This window comes from Antedon bifida, chromosome 8, assembly GCF_963402885.1.
Source record: "Antedon bifida chromosome 8, ecAntBifi1.1, whole genome shotgun sequence".
In the NCBI taxonomy this organism is placed as follows: Eukaryota; Metazoa; Echinodermata; class Crinoidea; order Comatulida; family Antedonidae; genus Antedon; species Antedon bifida.
This window is the reverse complement of record NC_136233.1, coordinates 20,116,697-20,137,811: the sequence shown is the minus strand read 5'-3', so window position 1 is coordinate 20,137,811 and position 21,115 is coordinate 20,116,697. Positions and strand designations below refer to the sequence as shown.

At 31.2% G+C, this 21,115-nt stretch overlaps 2 protein-coding genes across 2 annotated transcripts in view; both read right to left on the bottom strand.

Annotated features, from left to right (window-relative positions):
* Positions 1 to 21,115, bottom strand: part of LOC144849885 (uncharacterized) — a 78,527-nt gene that overhangs the window by 28,746 nt on the left and 28,666 nt on the right. The window lies entirely within an intron of this gene.
* LOC144849891 (uncharacterized) overlaps positions 7,342 to 21,115 on the bottom strand; it is a 66,414-nt gene continuing 52,640 nt past the window's right edge. Inside the window, exons 2-11 of the mRNA XM_078706991.1 lie at positions 12,787 to 13,110; positions 12,134 to 12,475; positions 11,507 to 11,821; positions 11,055 to 11,088; positions 10,741 to 10,890; positions 10,316 to 10,503; positions 9,783 to 9,866; positions 9,321 to 9,418; positions 9,083 to 9,229; positions 7,342 to 8,399 (exon numbers count right to left, since the gene is read on the bottom strand). Of these exons, the coding sequence (XP_078563117.1) occupies positions 8,097 to 8,399; positions 9,083 to 9,229; positions 9,321 to 9,418; positions 9,783 to 9,866; positions 10,316 to 10,503; positions 10,741 to 10,890; positions 11,055 to 11,088; positions 11,507 to 11,821; positions 12,134 to 12,449 (1,635 nt within the window). The 5' untranslated portion in view covers positions 12,450 to 12,475; positions 12,787 to 13,110 and the 3' untranslated portion in view covers positions 7,342 to 8,096. The remainder of the gene's footprint in view (positions 8,400 to 9,082; positions 9,230 to 9,320; positions 9,419 to 9,782; positions 9,867 to 10,315; positions 10,504 to 10,740; positions 10,891 to 11,054; positions 11,089 to 11,506; positions 11,822 to 12,133; positions 12,476 to 12,786; positions 13,111 to 21,115) is intronic.

Below are 21,115 nucleotides of genomic sequence, written 5' to 3'. Positions count from 1 at the left end.
TCACATAATTGTTTTCTTTGTACACTATAATGGGTAATGTATTAGGTAAAACAACTTAGTTAAAAAAATTACTTTCGATCAAAATTGTTGTATTCTCTTTACAACTTTTATACCTCATGGAAGAATATGTGCTTTTTAATTGGCAATATTAATGGTTAAAGGATTATTAATGAATATCTTAATTTTGATATTATAAAGTCTATTAGCCTAAACCGTTTTCAGGTATTTTTTAAAAACATTATTTCAACATTTATTTTTGTGCGCTATAGACGGGTACTGTAGAAAATATAGTTAAAAAAATATTGTTTGTATTGTGTTTAAAACGACTATTATCACTCAAGGACTAATGTGCGCTTGAATTGTTAATTAATAAAGGATTATTAATGAATATGTTTCAGGTAACAGTTGATATCATGAAATTTAAAAAATCCACATTAGTGCCTATTTCACCCAATTGTTTAGTTTGTGAGATATAGACGGGTACTACAAATATAGTTTTAAAAATATTACTGTATATTGTGTTTAAACGACTATTATCACTCAATGAATATTGTGCGCTTTTAAATATTAACAGTAACAGTATTAATGAATATGTTAATTTTGCTGTTATAAGGTAGTGTAAACTGTTTTTAAGTAACAGTTGCTGTAATGACATTTGAAAAAAAAAACATTAGTTCAGCTTTGTTTTTTTTTGTGCGCTTATAGATGGGTACTGTAAGATGATGTCATTGTAGGCCTATGTGGGTGATTTTTAATTCAGAGATTTGTTCAAACATTCTAGGTCTACAGTGGTAAAACATTTAGTAATTTATAGATTTTATAATAAAAGACATTTATGCCATAAACGATATGCGTAAGAACACCATTTAAACAACTTAATGTGATGCTTAACATTTAGATACAATTATCTTCCTACATCATATTACCTAGGAAACAAAATGCAATGGGAAAAAAAATTGCTTTTGACAGTTTTGAAAGAAATTATTGTATAATGTTATATAAGTTATGAAAGAGTAGTAATAGGCATATTTAAATTGTTAAATAAAAAATTATTTCAGCTACTTACAGTTCAACATTACATTCGTTACATTACAATTATTGTATTGTTTTTAAAACAGCTTTCATCACCCAGGGAATGTGCGCTTTTTAATTGTTAATTAATAAAGGATTATTAATGAATATGTTTCACATTAAAGGTTAAGGCATATTTCACAATATGTTAATTTTGTTGTTATAAAGTCTATAAGCCTAAACCGTTTTTCAAACACTATTTCACCCAATTGTTTAGTTTGTGAGGTATAGACGGGTACTACAAATATAGTTTTAAAAATATTACTGTATATTGTGTTTAAACGACTATTATCACTCAATGAATATTGTGCGCTTTTTAATATTAACGGTAACAGTATTAATGAATAATATGTTAATTTTGCTGTTATAAGGTAGTGTAAACTGTTTTTAAGTAACAGTTGCTGTAATGACATTTAACAAAACCGTCAGTTCAGATTTGGTTTGTGCGCTTTTATAAAATGGGTACTGTAAGCAAGTTTAAAAAGATATTACATTGGGATCGATTGCAACTGTTTATTGAAGTGGGGTGGTATTGAATGACTATGCAGTGTGTCGTCACATGTTGACGTAAGAAGTTATTTATTAGTTCTTAGTTTATATACTACGATAGAGCCTACTTTAAATGCTGTTTTAATTTCAGGTAGTCATGTTCTACTTGTGTTGAAAAGTGTTAATGAATAAAACGGAATAAATAACTTGTGGTTATCGTTTTTAACCAAACTGTTGTATTTGTGTTTGCTTCAGAAATTATCTTCTAGAATCGTAACAAGTCAAAACAAAACTAAAATGAATTCGCCGTAAAAGGACATAGGTAAAAGTTCGCGGAACTAGTTTGGCAAATGGTAAAGTAGTCAAGGGTCATCTACCCATAACAAATTAATTATTCGCCGTAGAGGGCGTCGATGCAAAAACTATTTGGAAAAAATTAAGTAGGTCAAGTGTTATAACGTTCGTAAAAGCCAGTTACTTATTCGCCGTAGAGGGCGTAGACGCAAAAAAAGTTCGCGGAACTGGGTGGCAAATGGTAGAGTAGGTCAAGGGTGATCGATTCATACCAAACTATTTAAAAAAAATTAAGTAAGTCAAGTGTTATAACGTTCGTAAAGCCAGTTACTTATTCGCCGTAGAGGGCGAAGATGCAAAAAAGTTCGCGGAACTGGGGTGGCAAATGGTAAAGTAGGTCAAGGTTGATCGATCCATACCAAAACATTTTGAAAAAATTAAGTAGGTCAAGTGTTATAACGTTCGTAAAGCCAGTTACTTATTCGCCGTAGAGGGCGAAGATGCAAAAAAGTTCGCGGAACTGGGGTGGCAAATGGTAAAGTAGGTCAAGGTTGATCGATCCATACCAAAACATTTTGAAAAAATTAAGTAGGTCAAGTGTTATAACGTTCGTAAAGCCAGTTACTTATTCGCCGTAGAGGGCGTAGACGCAAAAAAGTTCGCGGAACTGGAGTGGCAAATGGTAGAGTAGGTCAAGGGTGATCGATTCATACCAAAATATTTTGAAAAAATTAAGCAGGTCAAGTGTTATAACGTTCGTAAAGCCAGTTACTTATTCGCCGTAGAGGGCGAAGATGCAAAAAAGTTCGCGGAACTGGGGTGGCAAATGGTAAAGTAGGTCAAGGTTGATCGATCCATACCAAAACATTTTGAAAAAATTAAGTAGGTCAAGTGTTATAACGTTCGTAAAGCCAGTTACTTATTCGCCGTAGAGGGCGTAGACGCAAAAAAGTTCGCGGAACTGGAGTGGCAAAAGGTAGAGTAGGTCAAGGGTGATCGATTCATACCAAAATATTTTGAAAAAATTAAGCAGGTCAAGTGTTATAACGTTCGTAAAGCCAGTTACTTATTCGCCGTAGAGGGCGTAAATGCATAAAATGTTATTAAACTTTGACCGGAAGAAGTAGAGGAGGTCAAGGCTAACATGTTGGTGCAATATCAACTCAATTAGACAGTTATTACGTATTAAAATCTGTTTTTTTTTAAATATTTGTGAATGTCCCTTTAATTGAATTTGAATAAGGAACTAGGAACTAGGAACTAGTAACCAACTTCACAGACATAAATTTTCCCCATTTCAAAAAAACACATGAATATTCAAAATCTGCTTACTTTCATCATCGACATCAACAGATTAGTTTTATACAAGAAAAGGTTAATAGCAGGCTAGTAAAGCCTTTTGTTGTGTCTCGTGCAAAATATTAAACATTGACTATTTGATAATTAAAACGGTTAGTTTAGGTACGCGACTCTTACGATTGACCAACCAGGGGAGTTCTCTCATCTCGCGATGATAGCTAGTGCGATATTAATATAATAATTGTGATTGGTTTGTAGTTGGGTTTTCCCCGATTAAACCATTTTTATTGGTTAACATAATAGGGTGTGTAGGTTACCGTCGCATAATACATAGACATAGGGAAGCGCGGCAGACAAGGAAGAGTAAAATTACAAATTATAATTTCACTTTTCCCTGGTCTAGGGCACATAAGAATTTACTTCCTCTAGATAGTCAAACGTTAATTAAAGTTACAATACGCATAATTAAAAGTTAAAAACGGTTCATAAACTATACTTTAGGCTACGTATAGGGCCTACCTTTCATGATGAATTAATCATGATGTTGTACGCCTAATCATGAGTATTTCATTTTTTGTTCTTGCTTAAAATTTACAAAAAAAGTAAAATTATAGCTGTACAGTTAGACCTTAATTGTTACAACCGCTATGTAGAAAACGCCAGCTATGTCGAAACAACCGTTATAGAACATCCACCGCAAATGTAGTAAACATCCAGCTAATGTAGAAACACCAACAGCTGTAGCTGGTAAATAAAAAATCAACATCAGCTCAGATGCACAGTAGAACGGTCAAAAGCAATGTAGTAAATGAAATTGCTTCACACCTAGTTACTATCGTTAGCAAATGTTAATGTTAAATTGTTTACAAACCCATGTGCAAAAAATGCACCTCTTTATTATAGCTATCAGTCTAATCCACCCTTCGTAAGCGACCGACATTCAAAAAGCGGTTATCTCGTAATTAGCGACGATCTCTTTTAAAGGACCGCCGTCCTCACGTTCGGAGAGGTTGTCGCTAACGAGGGTGGTTGCTTACGATGGTCCGTTTATGGAGGTGTCGCTTACGAGAGGTGGTGGTCCTTTAAAAGAGGTGGTAGGCCTATATTACAAGAGGTAATCGTTTAAGAGGTGTTCGCTTACAAGAGTTGCTCGATTGAGATGCGGTCCCTTATTAAAGGAGGTCGTCGTTTAAAAAAAGGTGATGGTCATTAGAGAGATAGTGGTTATGAAACATGGTCTTATGATGAGAGTCTGACCCTTACAAAAGGTGGTCGCTTTGAGAGGTGATGGTCCTTTAAAAGAGGTGGTCGATGTTGTCACTAGGTGGTCCATTATTATTAGAAGCGGTCCCTTATGAGAGGAGGTAAAATGAAATATGGTCGATTATGGTTGGTTATGAGAGTCTGGCCCTTACAAGAGGCGGTGGTCCTTTAAAAAAGGTGGTCACTTATGAGAGGTAGTGGTCGTAAAGAGAGGTGGCCGCTAATTACGAGATGCCGTGGTCGATTATGAAGTGGTCCCTCATAAGAAGATGAGGTCACTTATGAGAGGTGGTCATTAATAGAGGTTGTCGATTATCAAAAGCGGTCCTTTATGAGAGGAGTGGTCATACGACGGGTGGTCGATTATAAGACGCGGTCCATTACGAGATGTGTTGGTCTAAGACTAAGAGAGGTGGTCAAATATGAGAATGGTGGGCGTTTAAGGTGGTGAGGTGAGAGATGCAAATTATATTGATATAACTGGCATCTTTCACCGAATCTGCTCGGTCAGTACTAGAAAATTACCATGCCCGGTATTGAATTGTTTTAAATAAATCATATTATTTTCCTAGGCGATAGGTGAATTTGGTTGTACAGAATTTATAATCAAATTTAAAAACAATTAAATAAAAGATGATCAATAGGCCTACAATAAAAACACCTAAGATACAGATATGACATTTGAAATAAACGACAAACGGCACACATTTTTATTATTATTTATTATTTTCTTTTAATGCACAAGGAAAACGGTATAACACAGGCGAATTCAATTAAAGATCTTCGTCGGACATATTTTAGTCCTGTAGGCCTAAACATGATAAAATAAATGCCGCGGCGGTAATCCTTAACATTATTAATTGCCGTGCTTATTTGTAAAATGTATTTAATTTTTGGTGGTGTTCGGGCAGTCTGTAATTTCGTTATTATAAATTACTAACGTTTTAAATGTGGCATTTAGCTGTAGGCCTACTGTATTATTCTTGTCGGGCCCGGCGGATACTTTTGGTTCCATTTTGTGTTAATAATCAGCACAAAAAGGTAGTCTTTAATTGAAGAGACCTGTGTTATATTTAAGTTTTTATAAAAATACTACACCGCAATTAAAAGTAGACTACTGCGCATTTTTACTGTTCTTCAGCCCAAATATAAGAAAGAAACGGTGAGTGGGTAATGTACGTGCTGCGATGAGTAGACTAGTACTATACAATTTCCAAAGCACCAAACAATATTAAAGATGAACAATAATGTTTTAAACATTTTTTTTTCAATATGCAATTTTAATATTACATAATACTAATAGTTACCAAAAATTGGTCGAAAAAAAATATTTACCTTAGTTTAAAGCAAGAAAAAGTTAAATTGGCTGCTAGCCAATGGGTTTTTTGTTTAATTTAAACGTGTATTATTATTAATGTTGCAAAATGAACTATTTAAAGTCTGATTCTATTAAAGATGTATTGTCCCTTGAAACACAAAAAAATGAAGGTCAAAATATTCTAAATTTAAATTGGCCATATCAAAGTAATATTAAAGATATTCACTTTAAGTCGAAAATTCGAGCCAAAAACAACAAGTTTACGTAATTAACAGGTAAATTAATTTTATTACATTTCGTCTGGAAAATCGTCGCGAGCTAAAGTGAACAAAGGTTTCAAACAATGAGTATGCATTATGCATGATGCTAATTAGGATTGTTTACAACTATTCACGGTTGAGAAGGTGTTTTCACACAGATCGCGAGGAAGTTTTATGATTATGCATACAGAGTAGCCAAACAAGCGCGTTGCATTATGAGATATGTTTTGATCGAAAACTTTGACTGGAAGTCAAAGTTATTTTTTGAACAAAAAAACGTCTGATTTTTTTTTCGACTAATTTTTGGTGAAAGTTGATAACTATTATGATACTTCAAAATGACCTACTTTTTTTCATAATATTTATTTTTTTATTTTTTTGGAATTAGTCAAAGGGACAATACATCTTTAATCTTAATGTTTCATGTCTTTGGAAGACAATACATCTTTAACTACTTTGGTAACATATAGTCGGATGATGATGGTCTAGATCGGATACAAGGAAAATCAGAAAGAAAAGGAAAGTCATTGGCTGAAGTATGAACATAGTTGTCCAGTTCATAATAGGGCAGCTGACAAAAATAAACTATAATGTTTTAGGAAATTAATACTTAGAATACCAATATTACCAAAATAAAAAAAAAAAATGATTTTATCATAGAAATGTACGCTATATAAGTTTTAATGTTAAAAGCCAATATTACCAATACAGGCATTTTCTTTTATTTAATCTTATGTTTTTGCTATGTATGGTGATTCCTGAGGACGGTTTTTTTTTTTTTTTAGAGAGGGAAAAAATTGGAAAAAAGGAAACAATACAGCAGAAAGAAGAATAAGAATATGATAGGAGAATGGAAAGAACACAAGGAATGGTCTAAATAGTAATTACTGTATATAAATTCACAGTCATAATGGAAATTGACAAATAACTGTAATAATAATTTGCATTATAAGATAATAATTTCAGGTTTAAAGTTGGAACCAATACTATGTTTACAATTTTGAGCAAATAAGATATATTTACCACTACCAATAATAACAATATGGAAGAAATCCGAAGGATGATAGGCAAATTGAACGAAAATAAGGAGAGGTTAAAATAGTACTCTAATTAAATTAGAAAATTATAGATATTTTTTTCTGAAAGAATATATATGGTAATATATCTATAATATATTTTTCTTTGATTACATAAAAGTATTGAAAAAAAGACAGTATGTGTTCGTTGAAACCAAATTTAAAATTAAATTATGGAAAATCTAATTAATACATACTTAAACAAAATTTTAAAAAAATAAAAAAATTCAATACAGAATTATTAATTTCAGTATAATATAAGACGTACTAATTGAAATGCCTGTCAATTTTTAAAAGCATTAGATCTAAATTTTCTAAAATCATGTTAAAACTATGAAAAATGTAATCAAAACTACTATCTACTTATCTATTTATTTATTCCGGATTAAATGTTTTAAAAGTACAAGGTCTAAATTCTAAAATGTAATAAATGAGTAAAACGTCTGAGTATTTGATTAGTATTCCTGCTTCAACCACCTAAGCTACCTTCCTATATCCCAGCCCTATATGGCCTACTACTTATATCCTACATAATTGTAAAATAAGGTTGGACTAAAATGCAAAAGGCATATAGTAATGTGTGATATACTGTAAATAATTAATACTGTCCCAACCAAGAAATTATATCTAGTTCACTTTCATGTACATGTTTTTTTGCAGTGTAATTGGTGTTTTTAATGTGAAACATTTTTTTAAATAAATCTTATATGCTATTCTGTAGTATATAAACATGATTGATGTTTACATTAAAAGGTCACTTTTAATGTATAATACTATTTTAATGTCCAAGTCAAGATAGTATTAGGTTTATTAAAAGTTTTGTGTATAAAGATTTTTACAGTGTATTTTGTAATGTAACTTGAAATTTATGCTGCCAATGATTCAGCCAATTTCCAACTGAGTTAGTGTTTTAAAATTGAAAATACATACATTACTGTATATTATTTTCATGATAAATCACATCAGAATTATTAAGCCTTATGGCTGAAATCAACCAAGGTACATGAAAACCAGGTTAATTCATAATTATTTTAACATAATTTCTTTGTCAGAAATCAACTGCATTCCAATATTATACCCCTCTGGTTCTGAACCATAACTGTAAACACACACTATTCCTTTTGCTTCTTCTTTCCCTTCTTTTACACTGTAGTAAGCTAGGTCAGATTCTTCTGCATTCACTGCACCTAGTGTGTACAACTGAGACCATGTTTTACAACCATCTTTACTTAAGTAAAGTGTAAGATCCTTATTTGTCTCATTTCCATGACTTGCCATTGCTATTTGGTAGAACTTATTAGTCTTTGTTGGTAAGCGTACAATACCACCCTAGATAATAATATAATTCAAAATAACATAAAATGATATTATCATCATATAAATGTTAAAGCAAATAATTGCAAGTATTTCAATTTAAACATCCTTTAAATAATGTTAAAGTAACTATATAGAGTATCCTCTATAACGATTTTAAATTACACACAAGGCAAACCATGTGATACTATACCTGTCGATCACATGAAGGAAATAAATGCAGGTAACTATGTAGAACAGAACAGAATTATCATCGTGGGAATTATTACCTCAAAAAGAGAATCTTATCGCAAAAATGAGTTTATTGTGTGCATTGCTCACCAAATTCTTGCTTGTTGATGAATTGATTATTGATGAATTTGGGGTAGCAGTTTCACAATTATAACAAAAACAATTGATCAGGGATTTATTATTACAACCACATCTTGTCTAAAATCTAAACTTATAAAGTGTACAACAATTACATAAGCAGTTTGTTCTCAAGTTACATGTTGCAATGGTTCCAGAACGCTGCATTGGAGCACTGCCATTTTTAATGGTCTAGCATCCTGGCATATACTTCAGCAATGATTCAATATGAATTAATGAATAATTTGCATTCGTTAAATAGAAAATATTTGTTTTATATCTCAGCTTTGCCTCGTTGATTGATATAATGAAACTAAAGAGACACAAATAAAAAAAATTGTAGAGAATACCTGGCACTCTGGATTTGCTTCTAATTGTGCATCCTCAGTCTTGACATCAAACGCTTTAAATCCTTCATCACAGTATACATGTAAACGTTGTTTACAGTCCTCCAATGAAAAGCTGATGTAAACATCATCATTTGCATATTCAACAACCTAATAAGCAAATCACATACTGGTATATGACACAGTGGCACTAAAATATAATCATTAGAAATGAAACCATAGGCATTTCCAAGTTTCTTACTTTTGTGTGTTCTCCCAAGGTAGCATCTGCTGGTGTAACAGCAGTTACAGTATCCCATGTGTCACCATCATTAGTACTTGTCATCACACACAGTTTTTCTGAAAAATAAACAACAATTTTAAAACATGAGACCATAAACATGAAAACCTCAGCAACATTTTTGTTAGCTATTATCCATCTCTCCATGCAGGTTGATATAGTACTGTACTTTATAAACAGAAACAAATGTTTAGATCATCTGCTGTTCTTGGGTTATTGTGATGCGTTATTACTGAATTAAAATGTATGGTTCACAGATGACACAATTCAAGAGAGTAGATCGGAGGAGTTTAAAGATCTTTGACATATCCAAAACAAATATAATCATTTAAGGAATTATACAGTTCACCAACAATCACCTTATGTACATAATACATATTTGAGCACCTCCTTAATTTTATATAGGTTTCTCAATTAAATTACTTTCTATGCTCTCAATATCCTTCAGCGTCCAAACTCCTGCAACAACCAATTTTCCTGAATGTAAGCATACACCATGACCAAGGCCTGAAAAACAATGTATACATATTTCATATAATTACACATAATTACTGCAGTACATTTATACTGTTTACTACATAAAGTAAAACAAATATTTGTATATTTTTAAATAAGTAACAACACACAGTAGATAAAAGTAAACATTTTCCTACTACAAATGTTTATAAAAAAATTTAAAAAAAAACAGCCTATAGCAAATCAGTATTTTGGCAAGTAAATCACACAAAACATTTTTGTAGAACTGGTTGTTTATTGTTGCTTCTTATGTATGGTATCAGTAAATGGGTTTATAATATAAATAGTAATACTTGTACTGACATCAGAAAAGTATATAAAACTAGATAGAGGCACAAATCGTGGTTTTGAATATGACTAATTCATAATTCAAAACCATAATGTACAGCTCAGATATTTAATATATCAACTTCAATACAAATTAATAAACTTATACTAACTTATAAAATCTATGGGTAAGCCTTTCAAATCAAATTGTACATCTTCTGGTTTTGTCCAGTTGACTCCATTATCATCAGTTTTCATCATTATTATCTTCCTCTCTTTTGTGTAGTTATTTTGTTTAACACACATTAGAATCATTTTTCCATTTTCCTTATCTGTCACAATCGGTATTACATTCTGAAAACTGTATAGTAAATTTGTAGAATAAAAAAAAAAATGTTTTACATTTTTTAGAATCAACTTTGTTCACCTTTTGTACCGTAGTTGTTTTCTCATTTTTTTCTAAATACAATTTACAAATGTTCTTAGATATGAATGTCATTGGTAATGACACAGCAAATGAAACAAAATGAATAATTGATTGCTTATCTAAATGTACTAGAAACATAATAACCAGCTTAGTCAACACAATACTAATTACCTTGTCTCCTTTTCATTTAAAATTATTTTTGCTTTTTTCCATTCAATCAAACTCTTGCCATTCAATTTTCCTCTTCTCATTATCACATCTGAGTTGTTTTTCTGACAAAAGATGATAAAGTGAGAATTTATGAAGACTACTGCAGGGTGTCTAAAAAGAGAAAAATGTAGAGATGTATAAATGTCAGTACAATTTCAAGATAATTCTCTCAACTTCTCAAAGAAGTTATTTTAAAGTTAAATTCAAACCTAGATGTTGACTTTCGAAAATAAAATAGACTATAAAATAATTTTTTTGAATGGAAATCAATTTACCTGTGTGTTTTAACTTGTTCAGTAAAGACATCGCCTATAAAAATAAGGGAATAAAAATGAAATACAAGCTAGGTGTCATAATTTGTTATGAATTCCAATACTAACCCAGTTCTGAATTTTCCTGCTTCACCAGTCGAAAAGGGAGTACCAAATGTTGCATCAGCCTAGCCTTCAACATTAATTGAATAAAAATTTAATCTACTAAAAATAATGTATATATTTCCTTGAATAATGAAATTAAATCATGTTCGACCTCCTCTTGTAAACATCACAAAAATCATTATTAAATTGTAATTACAACTCCCTATTTTTACAACTAATAAACAATCATTATATGTGCAAGCTATGTGAGCTAAAGGTATGAGTTCCAGGTTAGTGATCTGGAGGTTGACCTCCAACATGATAACTTTTTTCAAGTCAATTAACTGTGAAATATGTAGAAATCAACTTACACTGTACATGCAAGTGTGCTGATGCTGTATGTGATGGAAGTTCTTCCTTCACTTTACACATGTACTCTCCAGCATTGGTCAATGACACTTTCTCAAACAGTAAGCTTGTTTCAGTTTTCTTAAAATTTGCTTTACATCTTTCTGGTACATTTTTTATCTTCTTCTCTTGAAACTTATCAGAAGTAAATATCATTATGTCTTGATCACCAGTCTTCTTATACCAATTGACAGCTTTTACTGGTTTCTCACATCCATACTTGCAAGTTAACACAGCTTTATCGCCATGTGTTGCAAGACAATCATTCAGTTCCATATCTAAAGGTGTTTTGATGAAATCAGTTTACAATATACACATACGGTAACAATATTATACAATGTATTTATTAACCGTTTGAAATCATATGACAATATTCATTATGGAATATCCAAACAAAATAGTGCCTGTAGGCCTACCATCGTTTGGGTATTTAAAAAAATTGAATATACTGTATATTACCAGGGAAGAGTTAACTCTTCCCTGATATTACCAAAGCATAGAGAAAAGCCAATTACACTATATTAGGTGAAATTACTACCTGCTTTACACAATTTGTTTAATAACCAGCTTAATACAAAATTTTTACTTACACTGTACATGCAAGTGTGCAGATGATCTATGTGTTTCTGAAAGTTTGGGTTTGGTTATTTCTATAGCAGTTTTAAGTTCACATATGTACTCCGCAGCATCAGTCAATGCCACTTCCTGGAACTCTAAGCTTGTTTCATTAAGATTATTATAAGTTACTTTACATCCTTCAGGTTTCTGTTCTATCTTCTTCTCTTGAGATTTATCAGAAGTAAATATCATTTTTTGTTCATCACCAATCTTCTTATACCAATTGACATATCTCACTTGATTGTCAAGTCCATACTTGCAAGTTAAAACAGCTTTTTCTCCGATCATCACAAGACAATCATTGAGTTTCAAATCTAAAAGTAGAAATAGTATATTTTGGATGGAATTACTTTCACAATAATAATATACAATAGTACCATTTCATCAGAAAATAAAACAAAACAATATCTTGACACAAAAGTAATATTTGAATGTTTATTAATTAATACGTCAAACACGTCGGTCGCAATTGCTGCATCACTCTTACCCATGAGTGCACAAAACGACAGACTGAACTGACGAATTATTTGTGACATTTCATGAAGGGTCCCTAACTTATTTACAGGGGCAAAAATATTGCTCCCTTTCAACAAACATATTTTTTGGCCTAATATTGTATACTTACAGCCTTTGATAACTTCCAACCTGCTTGTTGTAGAGTAAACATCCTCATTTCCTTCTATCACACATTTGCAACGGTAGTCACCAGCATCAGAAGATTTAACTTTAGAAATTTCAAGGAAACCTGTCAGCGTTTCCTCACTATATTTAACTTTAAATCTGCCAATAATTGTAAGACTATTATCAGCAATATTCTTCCATTCATCGGATTCAAATTTATAAAAGATAAATTTGTTATTTTTTTGTTTATGTATTGGTGACACATAAAAAGGAATTGTAGCAGTTCCTCCTACGACACAGTGCAATTCACTTGATTCCAGTGTTAAACCTGTAATAAGAAAAAAACATGTCAATTATAGTGTACAATATCTCTATCTATGTAACATATAAAAGATGGTCAACAAAGGATGAAAATAAACAGGTAATTTTCCAATTAAAAAAATCCTTTCATCCCCATACAAAGTAATGACATCCACAAACAAAATGACACAAATGCTCACTGGCCATATGTGTAGTCTTTAGGACACCCATTGGCCATAAAAAAAAGGTCACATGCTGGACAAACCTGCCAACCAAGTTGATTTTAGACCAACCATATCAAATGGTTATTGGTACATGAAAGTACATCTTCAAATGTTAATGTTACTGCTTCTGATAGGAATTCTACACATACGAATCGATTTTCAAAGGACCAAGCTACAATTAAGTCAAATTATACCACTCTTTTAATCGGAGATTCAATGATCAGAGACATTAATGAACGAGGACTGTATAAAACAAAAGTCGATTGTCTACGCGGCGGAACAATTCATGATGTAAACGGGAAGTTAAACAATGCAATTAACTCAAACGCGTTTGAATCTGTCGTTATCCATGTAGGGACAAACAACTGCACATCTGATGAAAAGCTGATATCTGGAATTGCCGCATACGATGGTATGGTTAAAGACTTAAAGAAAAAATCTCCGAAGTCCAAGATTGTTCTTTCCACCGTGTGTCCTAGACTCGACGACTTGGAAAACCAAAAACGAGTTATCAGGTTAAATGAATCTATACGGAATATTTCAAGAACCGAAAACTGTATCATGATAGATAATGATGAATCATTACTCTTAAGAAACGGTGACATAGCCCAAAACAACCTTAATAAGGGAGGATTACATCTCTCCAAACAAGGAACACGAGCGTTGCTACACAATATTAATGCTTCACACGCTATTATCCCTGCTATCGCCGTAAAACCAACCAACCGTCATCTTAAAAAACAACCTAAGAAGACATATCCAAGACACTGCGAACTATGTGGTCTGAACAACCATTACACATGGGAGTGCTACTATCAGCCACAATTCTTCAACGACAAAAGAGATAACCTTAATGTTTCCACATCGAAATGGCGACAACGCTCAACCAAGTACAGAAACAACCGACCTTACTCCTACAAGCACGACTCTCAAGTTAATCACCGCGGCACATAGGAATTTGCCTGCAATGCAGAACTCTCAGAACCAACAACATTAATGGAACATTCGCTTGATAAGAGACTTATTAACGAACCCCATATTACCCAGAACAATGAGCCAAACTGTACTCAGCTAAACAAACGATCCGTGCAAATGCCATACTATAAAAAGCATAAAAGAAATCGCCACAGAAGAGGACGTAAAACTCAAACAGGTAACGGCGACACAAACGCCACCGAAATTAAGATAGCATTTAATAATGTAAATAGATTAAGATCAAAGTTATATGAGATACCTAAATTTCTTAATGATAATAACATTCAAATGTTTGGAGTTGTTGAAACGTTTTTGAAAAATGAACTGAATGTTAATATCGATAATTATCGTTGGATTGGTAAAAACAGAATTGATAGGGGTGGGGGTGGTGTAGGTATCTACATTTCAAACAATGTTAAAATATTAGATGACAATGTATTTGATAGTCTGTCCGATAAATATGAAAGATTGTGGGTAAAGGTTCGATTGGACTGTAATAATTCTATGTATATCGCCATTGCTTATTTTCCTGTCGAAGGCGCTAACGTAGAAGCAACCGATGAATTATATAATCAGTTGCTCTCAGAACAAATTAAGATAGAAAGTTTTAACGAACAAGATGATCCCCATATTCTTATGATGGGCGATTTTAACGCAAGGATTGGCAGAGAAATAGATAATGGGGATCCTACATTAAACTCTAATGGTCAACGCTTATTAGAATTTAAAGACAATGCAGGCCTAACAATATTAAACTCTACAATCCTCTGTAATGGCAAAATAACGTGGTCAAGGGCCGATAAACAAAGCACAATAGACTATTTTTTGTGCTCAAAAGATTTAATTAATTTTGTTGATAACCTTTTAATAGACGAAGAAAGAGAATATGGCCTAGGTAGTGATCACAATGTTCTAATGTTAACAATTAATGTTCAACACAATAAAACTAGTACAGCCACACCACCGAAACTCAAACTATGGGATATTAAATATGACCAAGATTTTTCACAATATCAACATATTTTACAAAATAAACTTAATAATTGGGATGCTAGTTCATTTGAAGATATTGATGCCCTCTGGGAATCCTGGAAAAATATTATAATATTCGCAGCAACCAATGGTATAGGCGTTAAAGAAACTAAGACTAAAAGTAAACCATGGTTTGATAAAGAAATAGGCACTGCTATCAGAGATAGGAAAAAAGCAGCTAAACTCCATAGACAATGCATTAAATCTAAAGATAACGATGAAAACAAACGTAAATTGCTATGGCTTTCGTACCAAGAAAAACGTACTAATGCCAAGTGTTTAATTAAGCAAAAGATCTTGAAAACAAATGTGAAACGGTCTGTTGATATTGCTAATAAAGGTGGTCCCTCATGCAAAGACTTTTGGAAATCTTTAAGAGGTGGTAAACACGATAAAAACAAAGTGATAGGTTGTATCAAGGTACCAGGTACCAATAATACTGTTTCGGATAAAAAGTTAATAAGCCAAACAATCAAACAATACTGGGAAACCCTAGGTAAAATGGATCAGGATATGTGTGATTACAATTTTTTTAGAACCAAGAAGTCGGTTGAACAAATTAGAATCAATTATGAAAATGATGACATATCCATAGACAATAGAGAAAATCACTTATATGACATAGAAATTAATTATGAGATTGTTGCCGAATCTATTTCACTTGCAAAAAATAATAAAGCTCCAGGCCCCGACCACATTACCAATGAACTAATAAAAAACGGGGGAGACGTACTAAACAACTCATTGCTAAAACTATTTAAGAGAATAATTATACTTGAAAAAATACCATCTGAATGGAACACTAGCATTATATGTCCAATTTTTAAAAAAGGAGATCGTAAAGACTTAAACAATTATAGAGGAATCTCTTTAAATTCATGCGTTTCAAAGGTCTTTAATAGAATAGTGGCAAAAAATATATCCCACTATCTTGAAAACAACGATGTACTTTCGGAGGTCCAGGGAGGTTTTAGATCAGGACACAGATGTGAAGACCATATATTCACTCTAAAAAGTGTTGTCGCATGTCGTCGAAAAGAGGGAAAGACAACACATTTAGCCTTCCTGGATTTCCGAAAGGCGTTTGATACCGTGTGGAGAGATGGCCTATTAACAGCAGCCTGGACTTCAGGCATTAGAGGCCGCGTCTGGAAAATTATTGATGCACTTTACACAAATGTACGAGGTCATGTAAAGTTTGGGGATATATGTACAGATTATTTTAATATCGAACAAGGTGTAAAGCAAGGGTGTGTACTCTCACCTGTACTTTTTTGCATTTTCATACACGAGTTTACAAAACTTCTGAAATCCCATAATATTGGAGTACGAATTAACGATATCTGGCTAGGAGGAATTTTTTGGGCTGATGATGTTGTTCTTATTGCAGACAATGAACATGAAATGAAAAAAATGTTGGATATTGCAACCCAATTTGCCAAAGTTTGGAAACTAAAATTCAATTATGAAAAATCAAACATTATGATAATCGGCAAGCGAACTGATAAAAATAAGATATGGAAGTTAGGAGATTATGGCATTTCAGAAGTCGATACTTATAAGTATTTAGGTGTTTTTATATCACGTAATCTAAATGATCATGTTCATTTTGAAAATGTAATTAAAAAGGGAAATCGCCTAATTGCTTATATCAAGTCAATTATTGACAATTGTAATAACTTCAACCGCATATACTACGGTGATATTTTATGGAAGGTAATCGCTTTACCGTCAATTAATTATGCTTGCTCAACGTGGTGTGGTAGTTATTCTGACGTTGATAAACTTGAAAAATTGCAGCTTCAAATGGCACGGTGTATTTTAAAAGCACCACGTAATACACCACGGACAGCGTTATACGGCGAACTTGGCTGGTCGCCTATTTCTGTTATACAGGATAATTATAGGATAAATTTTTTCAATCGTATTTTATTGATGGATCACAATCGATGGCCAAAACTATTACTTACTTCTTTGCTTGACTTAAACTGTAATTTTAATCTATTAAGTTATAAGATTGTCAATCACTTAGAAAACCTATTTACTAAAGGTAATGCAAATGATATATTTGAATATATTTGTAATAACAAAGAAATTGTTAATTCACATTGGGTGTGCCCTCTTAAACAATCTTTCTTTGATTTATCAATTACTAATTGGAGCCAAGAGTTAAATACAAAATCATCACTCAACGAATACAAATCTTTAAAAAAAACCCCTTGTCTTGAAACTTACCTTCTGGACAAAACAGATTTTGAAGGGGCAAGCATCAAATTTAAGCTGCGCACAAATACTCTGCCATTAGAAGGTAGAAAATGCAATTGGCTACCTGAAAGTGATGGTTTATGTAGTCTATGCAATATGAAACGTATAGAAAACGTAACACACTTCCTATTTGAATGTCCTGCTTACGACGACATTAGAAAAGAAGAAACCATGAGATTAAAACTACAATTGCAATCTTCTAACCTTAATCATATTTGGCACTTATTCATAAATTCTAATACTGATGTTAAAATACACCTAACACTTGGAAGTGACTATCATGTGTTCAGTAAAGAAACCCATCTAATACTTGATAAATTTTGCAAAATATATGCCAAAAGAGCATGGAAAAAGCGCTCCGCAATTATCAATTAATAGATCTAGAGATTGTACCCGATTTCCGTTCTGTATTGCAGAGTAAGACTTGCATAGTGTAAATTTCTGTTGTTGTCTTATGTTTAACTTTAGGCCTATAATGTAATTTTTTAATTTTGCAAATGTAATTTTTTTTAGGCCTTTTATTTATATCTGTATTTTGTATCATCATTGTAAACAACACTTAACTGCTGCATGGAGACTTTAAATTTATATTTACAAAACTTTAAAAACACAATTAAATCAGGATTATAATTTGAGGTAAAATAGTTAATAAAACACTAAAAATAAGATTAAATATTAAAATTAGGAAAATCGAAATAATAATAAAAATAATACCACTGTAACTAAATAACAAATAAAGATCATAACTCATAACATAATTAAATGATATACAGTATTAACAAGAACATAAATAATTAAATAATATTTAAACAATATAATATTTAAATTAAATGACATTTTTAATAATAGGTCTAATAATATTTTCTTTAAAATTAACATATTAATAACATTGATAATAATACTAATAATAAATAATAACACTCCATCAAAGTTAAGTATTGTACTTTTTGCTTTTTAGTTTTTAGTTTCTTTTTGTACAATTCGTTTCCTTTCATTTAAATGTTTTTTCTTTTATTTTCTCTTTATATTTTATGTAATGTATGTAAGAACGCACCGTCCAGAAGAACGTGTGCCGCCGATTTAAAGGCGTATGTTCAATAAAGTTATTATTATTATTATTATTGAAGTGTAAGTTATCATTCTATGTCAGCATAATTATTTGCACAATCTGAAAATATTGTGTTATTTTGTTCCAACACACCCTTAATTGTTTGAAACCAACCCCAATGTCATGTATCTTAATTTCTTGATCATGCCTATTTAAACAATAAATAAAAATACTAATTTAGTATTTAAACAGAAAAACTAAATCACATCTATAGGGTAGAGGCTAAGGTAAATTGTAAAAAAACACAAATTACCTTCCTTCACTATTAGCTGTGTAGTATCTTTCAGTATGTTTTCTCCATCAACTGGCTTCACTTCACATTGATACTTGCCAGCATCACCAGGTACAACATTCTTTATCTTCAAGGACAGAGTGTTATTTTGGTAACTTGTTACTTCAAATCTAGAATCCTTAGAACAATCCTCAATCTCTGTTGTGCCATCTTCCTTAATCTTCTTCCACTTGTAGCCTGTTAATGGCATATCTGCTGGTCCATATCTGCAGTTCATTTCAAAATTACTGATACCTTGTTCTGCCGAGTACTTAGGATCTATCATCTCAACCCCTTTATATAAAAATTTAAATATAGTACAAATATCAATTAAATGAATGCAATCAATTAAAATTATATAAAAAATTCTATCGATAAATAAATAAATGAGGTGGGCCTATTCTGTTTCCCAACATATGTGTAAACATTCTACTCAGCAACATATACAGTTACCGAAGTGATATAGTATTTTAAATTTGAAAATAAAGCGTCTTAATAAGTGATTTAATTTAAATAGAAAATAAAACTTACAATAAAAAGATAAATTGTTTACACCTTGACCTTGCTGTCTACTGCCCTCTATGCTGCAGTTGTAGTCTCCTGAATCAGATCTCACAGGATTTGAAATTGTTAGGTTGATTCTTCCTCTACCACTAGTAGACACTTAAAAAACAAATAAAACAGCATTAAATGAAGTCATCTAAAATTTAATTTTTTCATTTTAGAAATAAATTTTCATTGATGTGCATTGTCCATGGGCATTGTCTAATGCATCACTACATTTACCATTTCTGATATTTTATAATTTCCCTTCTAGAATTAAATTCATTAATTTAATGGCTTCCAGAAATATTACTTTAACAGAAAACATATTTTTAATTATTTTTTTTCTAAAAAACAAATAATTCATTTTGCATCTAATTTTTTGTATTTAATAATTATATACATTGGGCATAATTATGTATTACAGTATGTAAATCAATGTCCTAGAAAGAAGATAAATAAATTATTGTACATAAAACAAAATTGCATTAAAAAAAACATAATGTTACTTACTTGAGTAAGTTTCAGAACTGAAAAACAAAAAAATATACAAGAAAATTAAGAAAAAATATAGGAATTAGAAATGGTGCTGAAATGATCAGAGTTCATTGGTCTTTCCCTGTACAATGTAATTTATTTATATTTGTAATAATTATAAATAATTTAAAAAAAAATCACATCATCATCATCATATTAATACCATATTAACATTTTATGAAAAAAAAGTGTGTATTATTCCAGATATAGACTGGACAGTGAAAGTAGTGATGTAATCTATATAACTTTTTTTTTCAAACTAAATAAATTCTATATTTGTAAAATTTGACCACTATCAATCAATCAATCAATAGTCAAAAGTTCCAAATTATACAAATGATTATGTAAAATAAGGAATAAAAATGTATATTTATTCATTTATGTTGCGGTAAAACAAAACAAAATTGCATTATTAATATGCAAATTACAATAATAATAATTGACATATACATTCAACAACTTTCCTCTATGTAAATTGATTAATGGATGAAATCATACAAATGTTAATTTGAATAAAGTGGAACATAAAATATAAGTATTTTCTACATAACACACAGCATGCTATTTTAAAAATTATCTATTTAGTATAACATGCGATACACATTCCTCTCATTCATAAACGTTCATTATTTGTATACTATTTTAATAGGTTTTAATTCATATAACTATATACAATAAAAGTGAAGCTTGTGTTTAAAATACTAAAGAAAATAAGATGCACCAAGCTAAAAATACCCAATTAAAGTTATAAAAAAAATGTAATGTATAAAATAATATAATGTCAATTATGGTAATGAGTTTTTAATCAAATATTACAGATACAAATATTGGCAAATTATCAAAGAAATAATCTGGTAAGTTTATGTATATTATGATAATACATGATTCTGACTGACAATTAGTCATACAGTATTAGAAATAATATAAATGGGCAGAATGCAGCAAGTTAATGGCAATGTGTATACTATATCTATGTATGTAAACCAAGTTTAATTTGTAGAAGACTGCAACCAAAGCACAAACACAAACACAGACAGGCAATGAAGGACAGTATATAATCTACGGTAAATATAGCAAA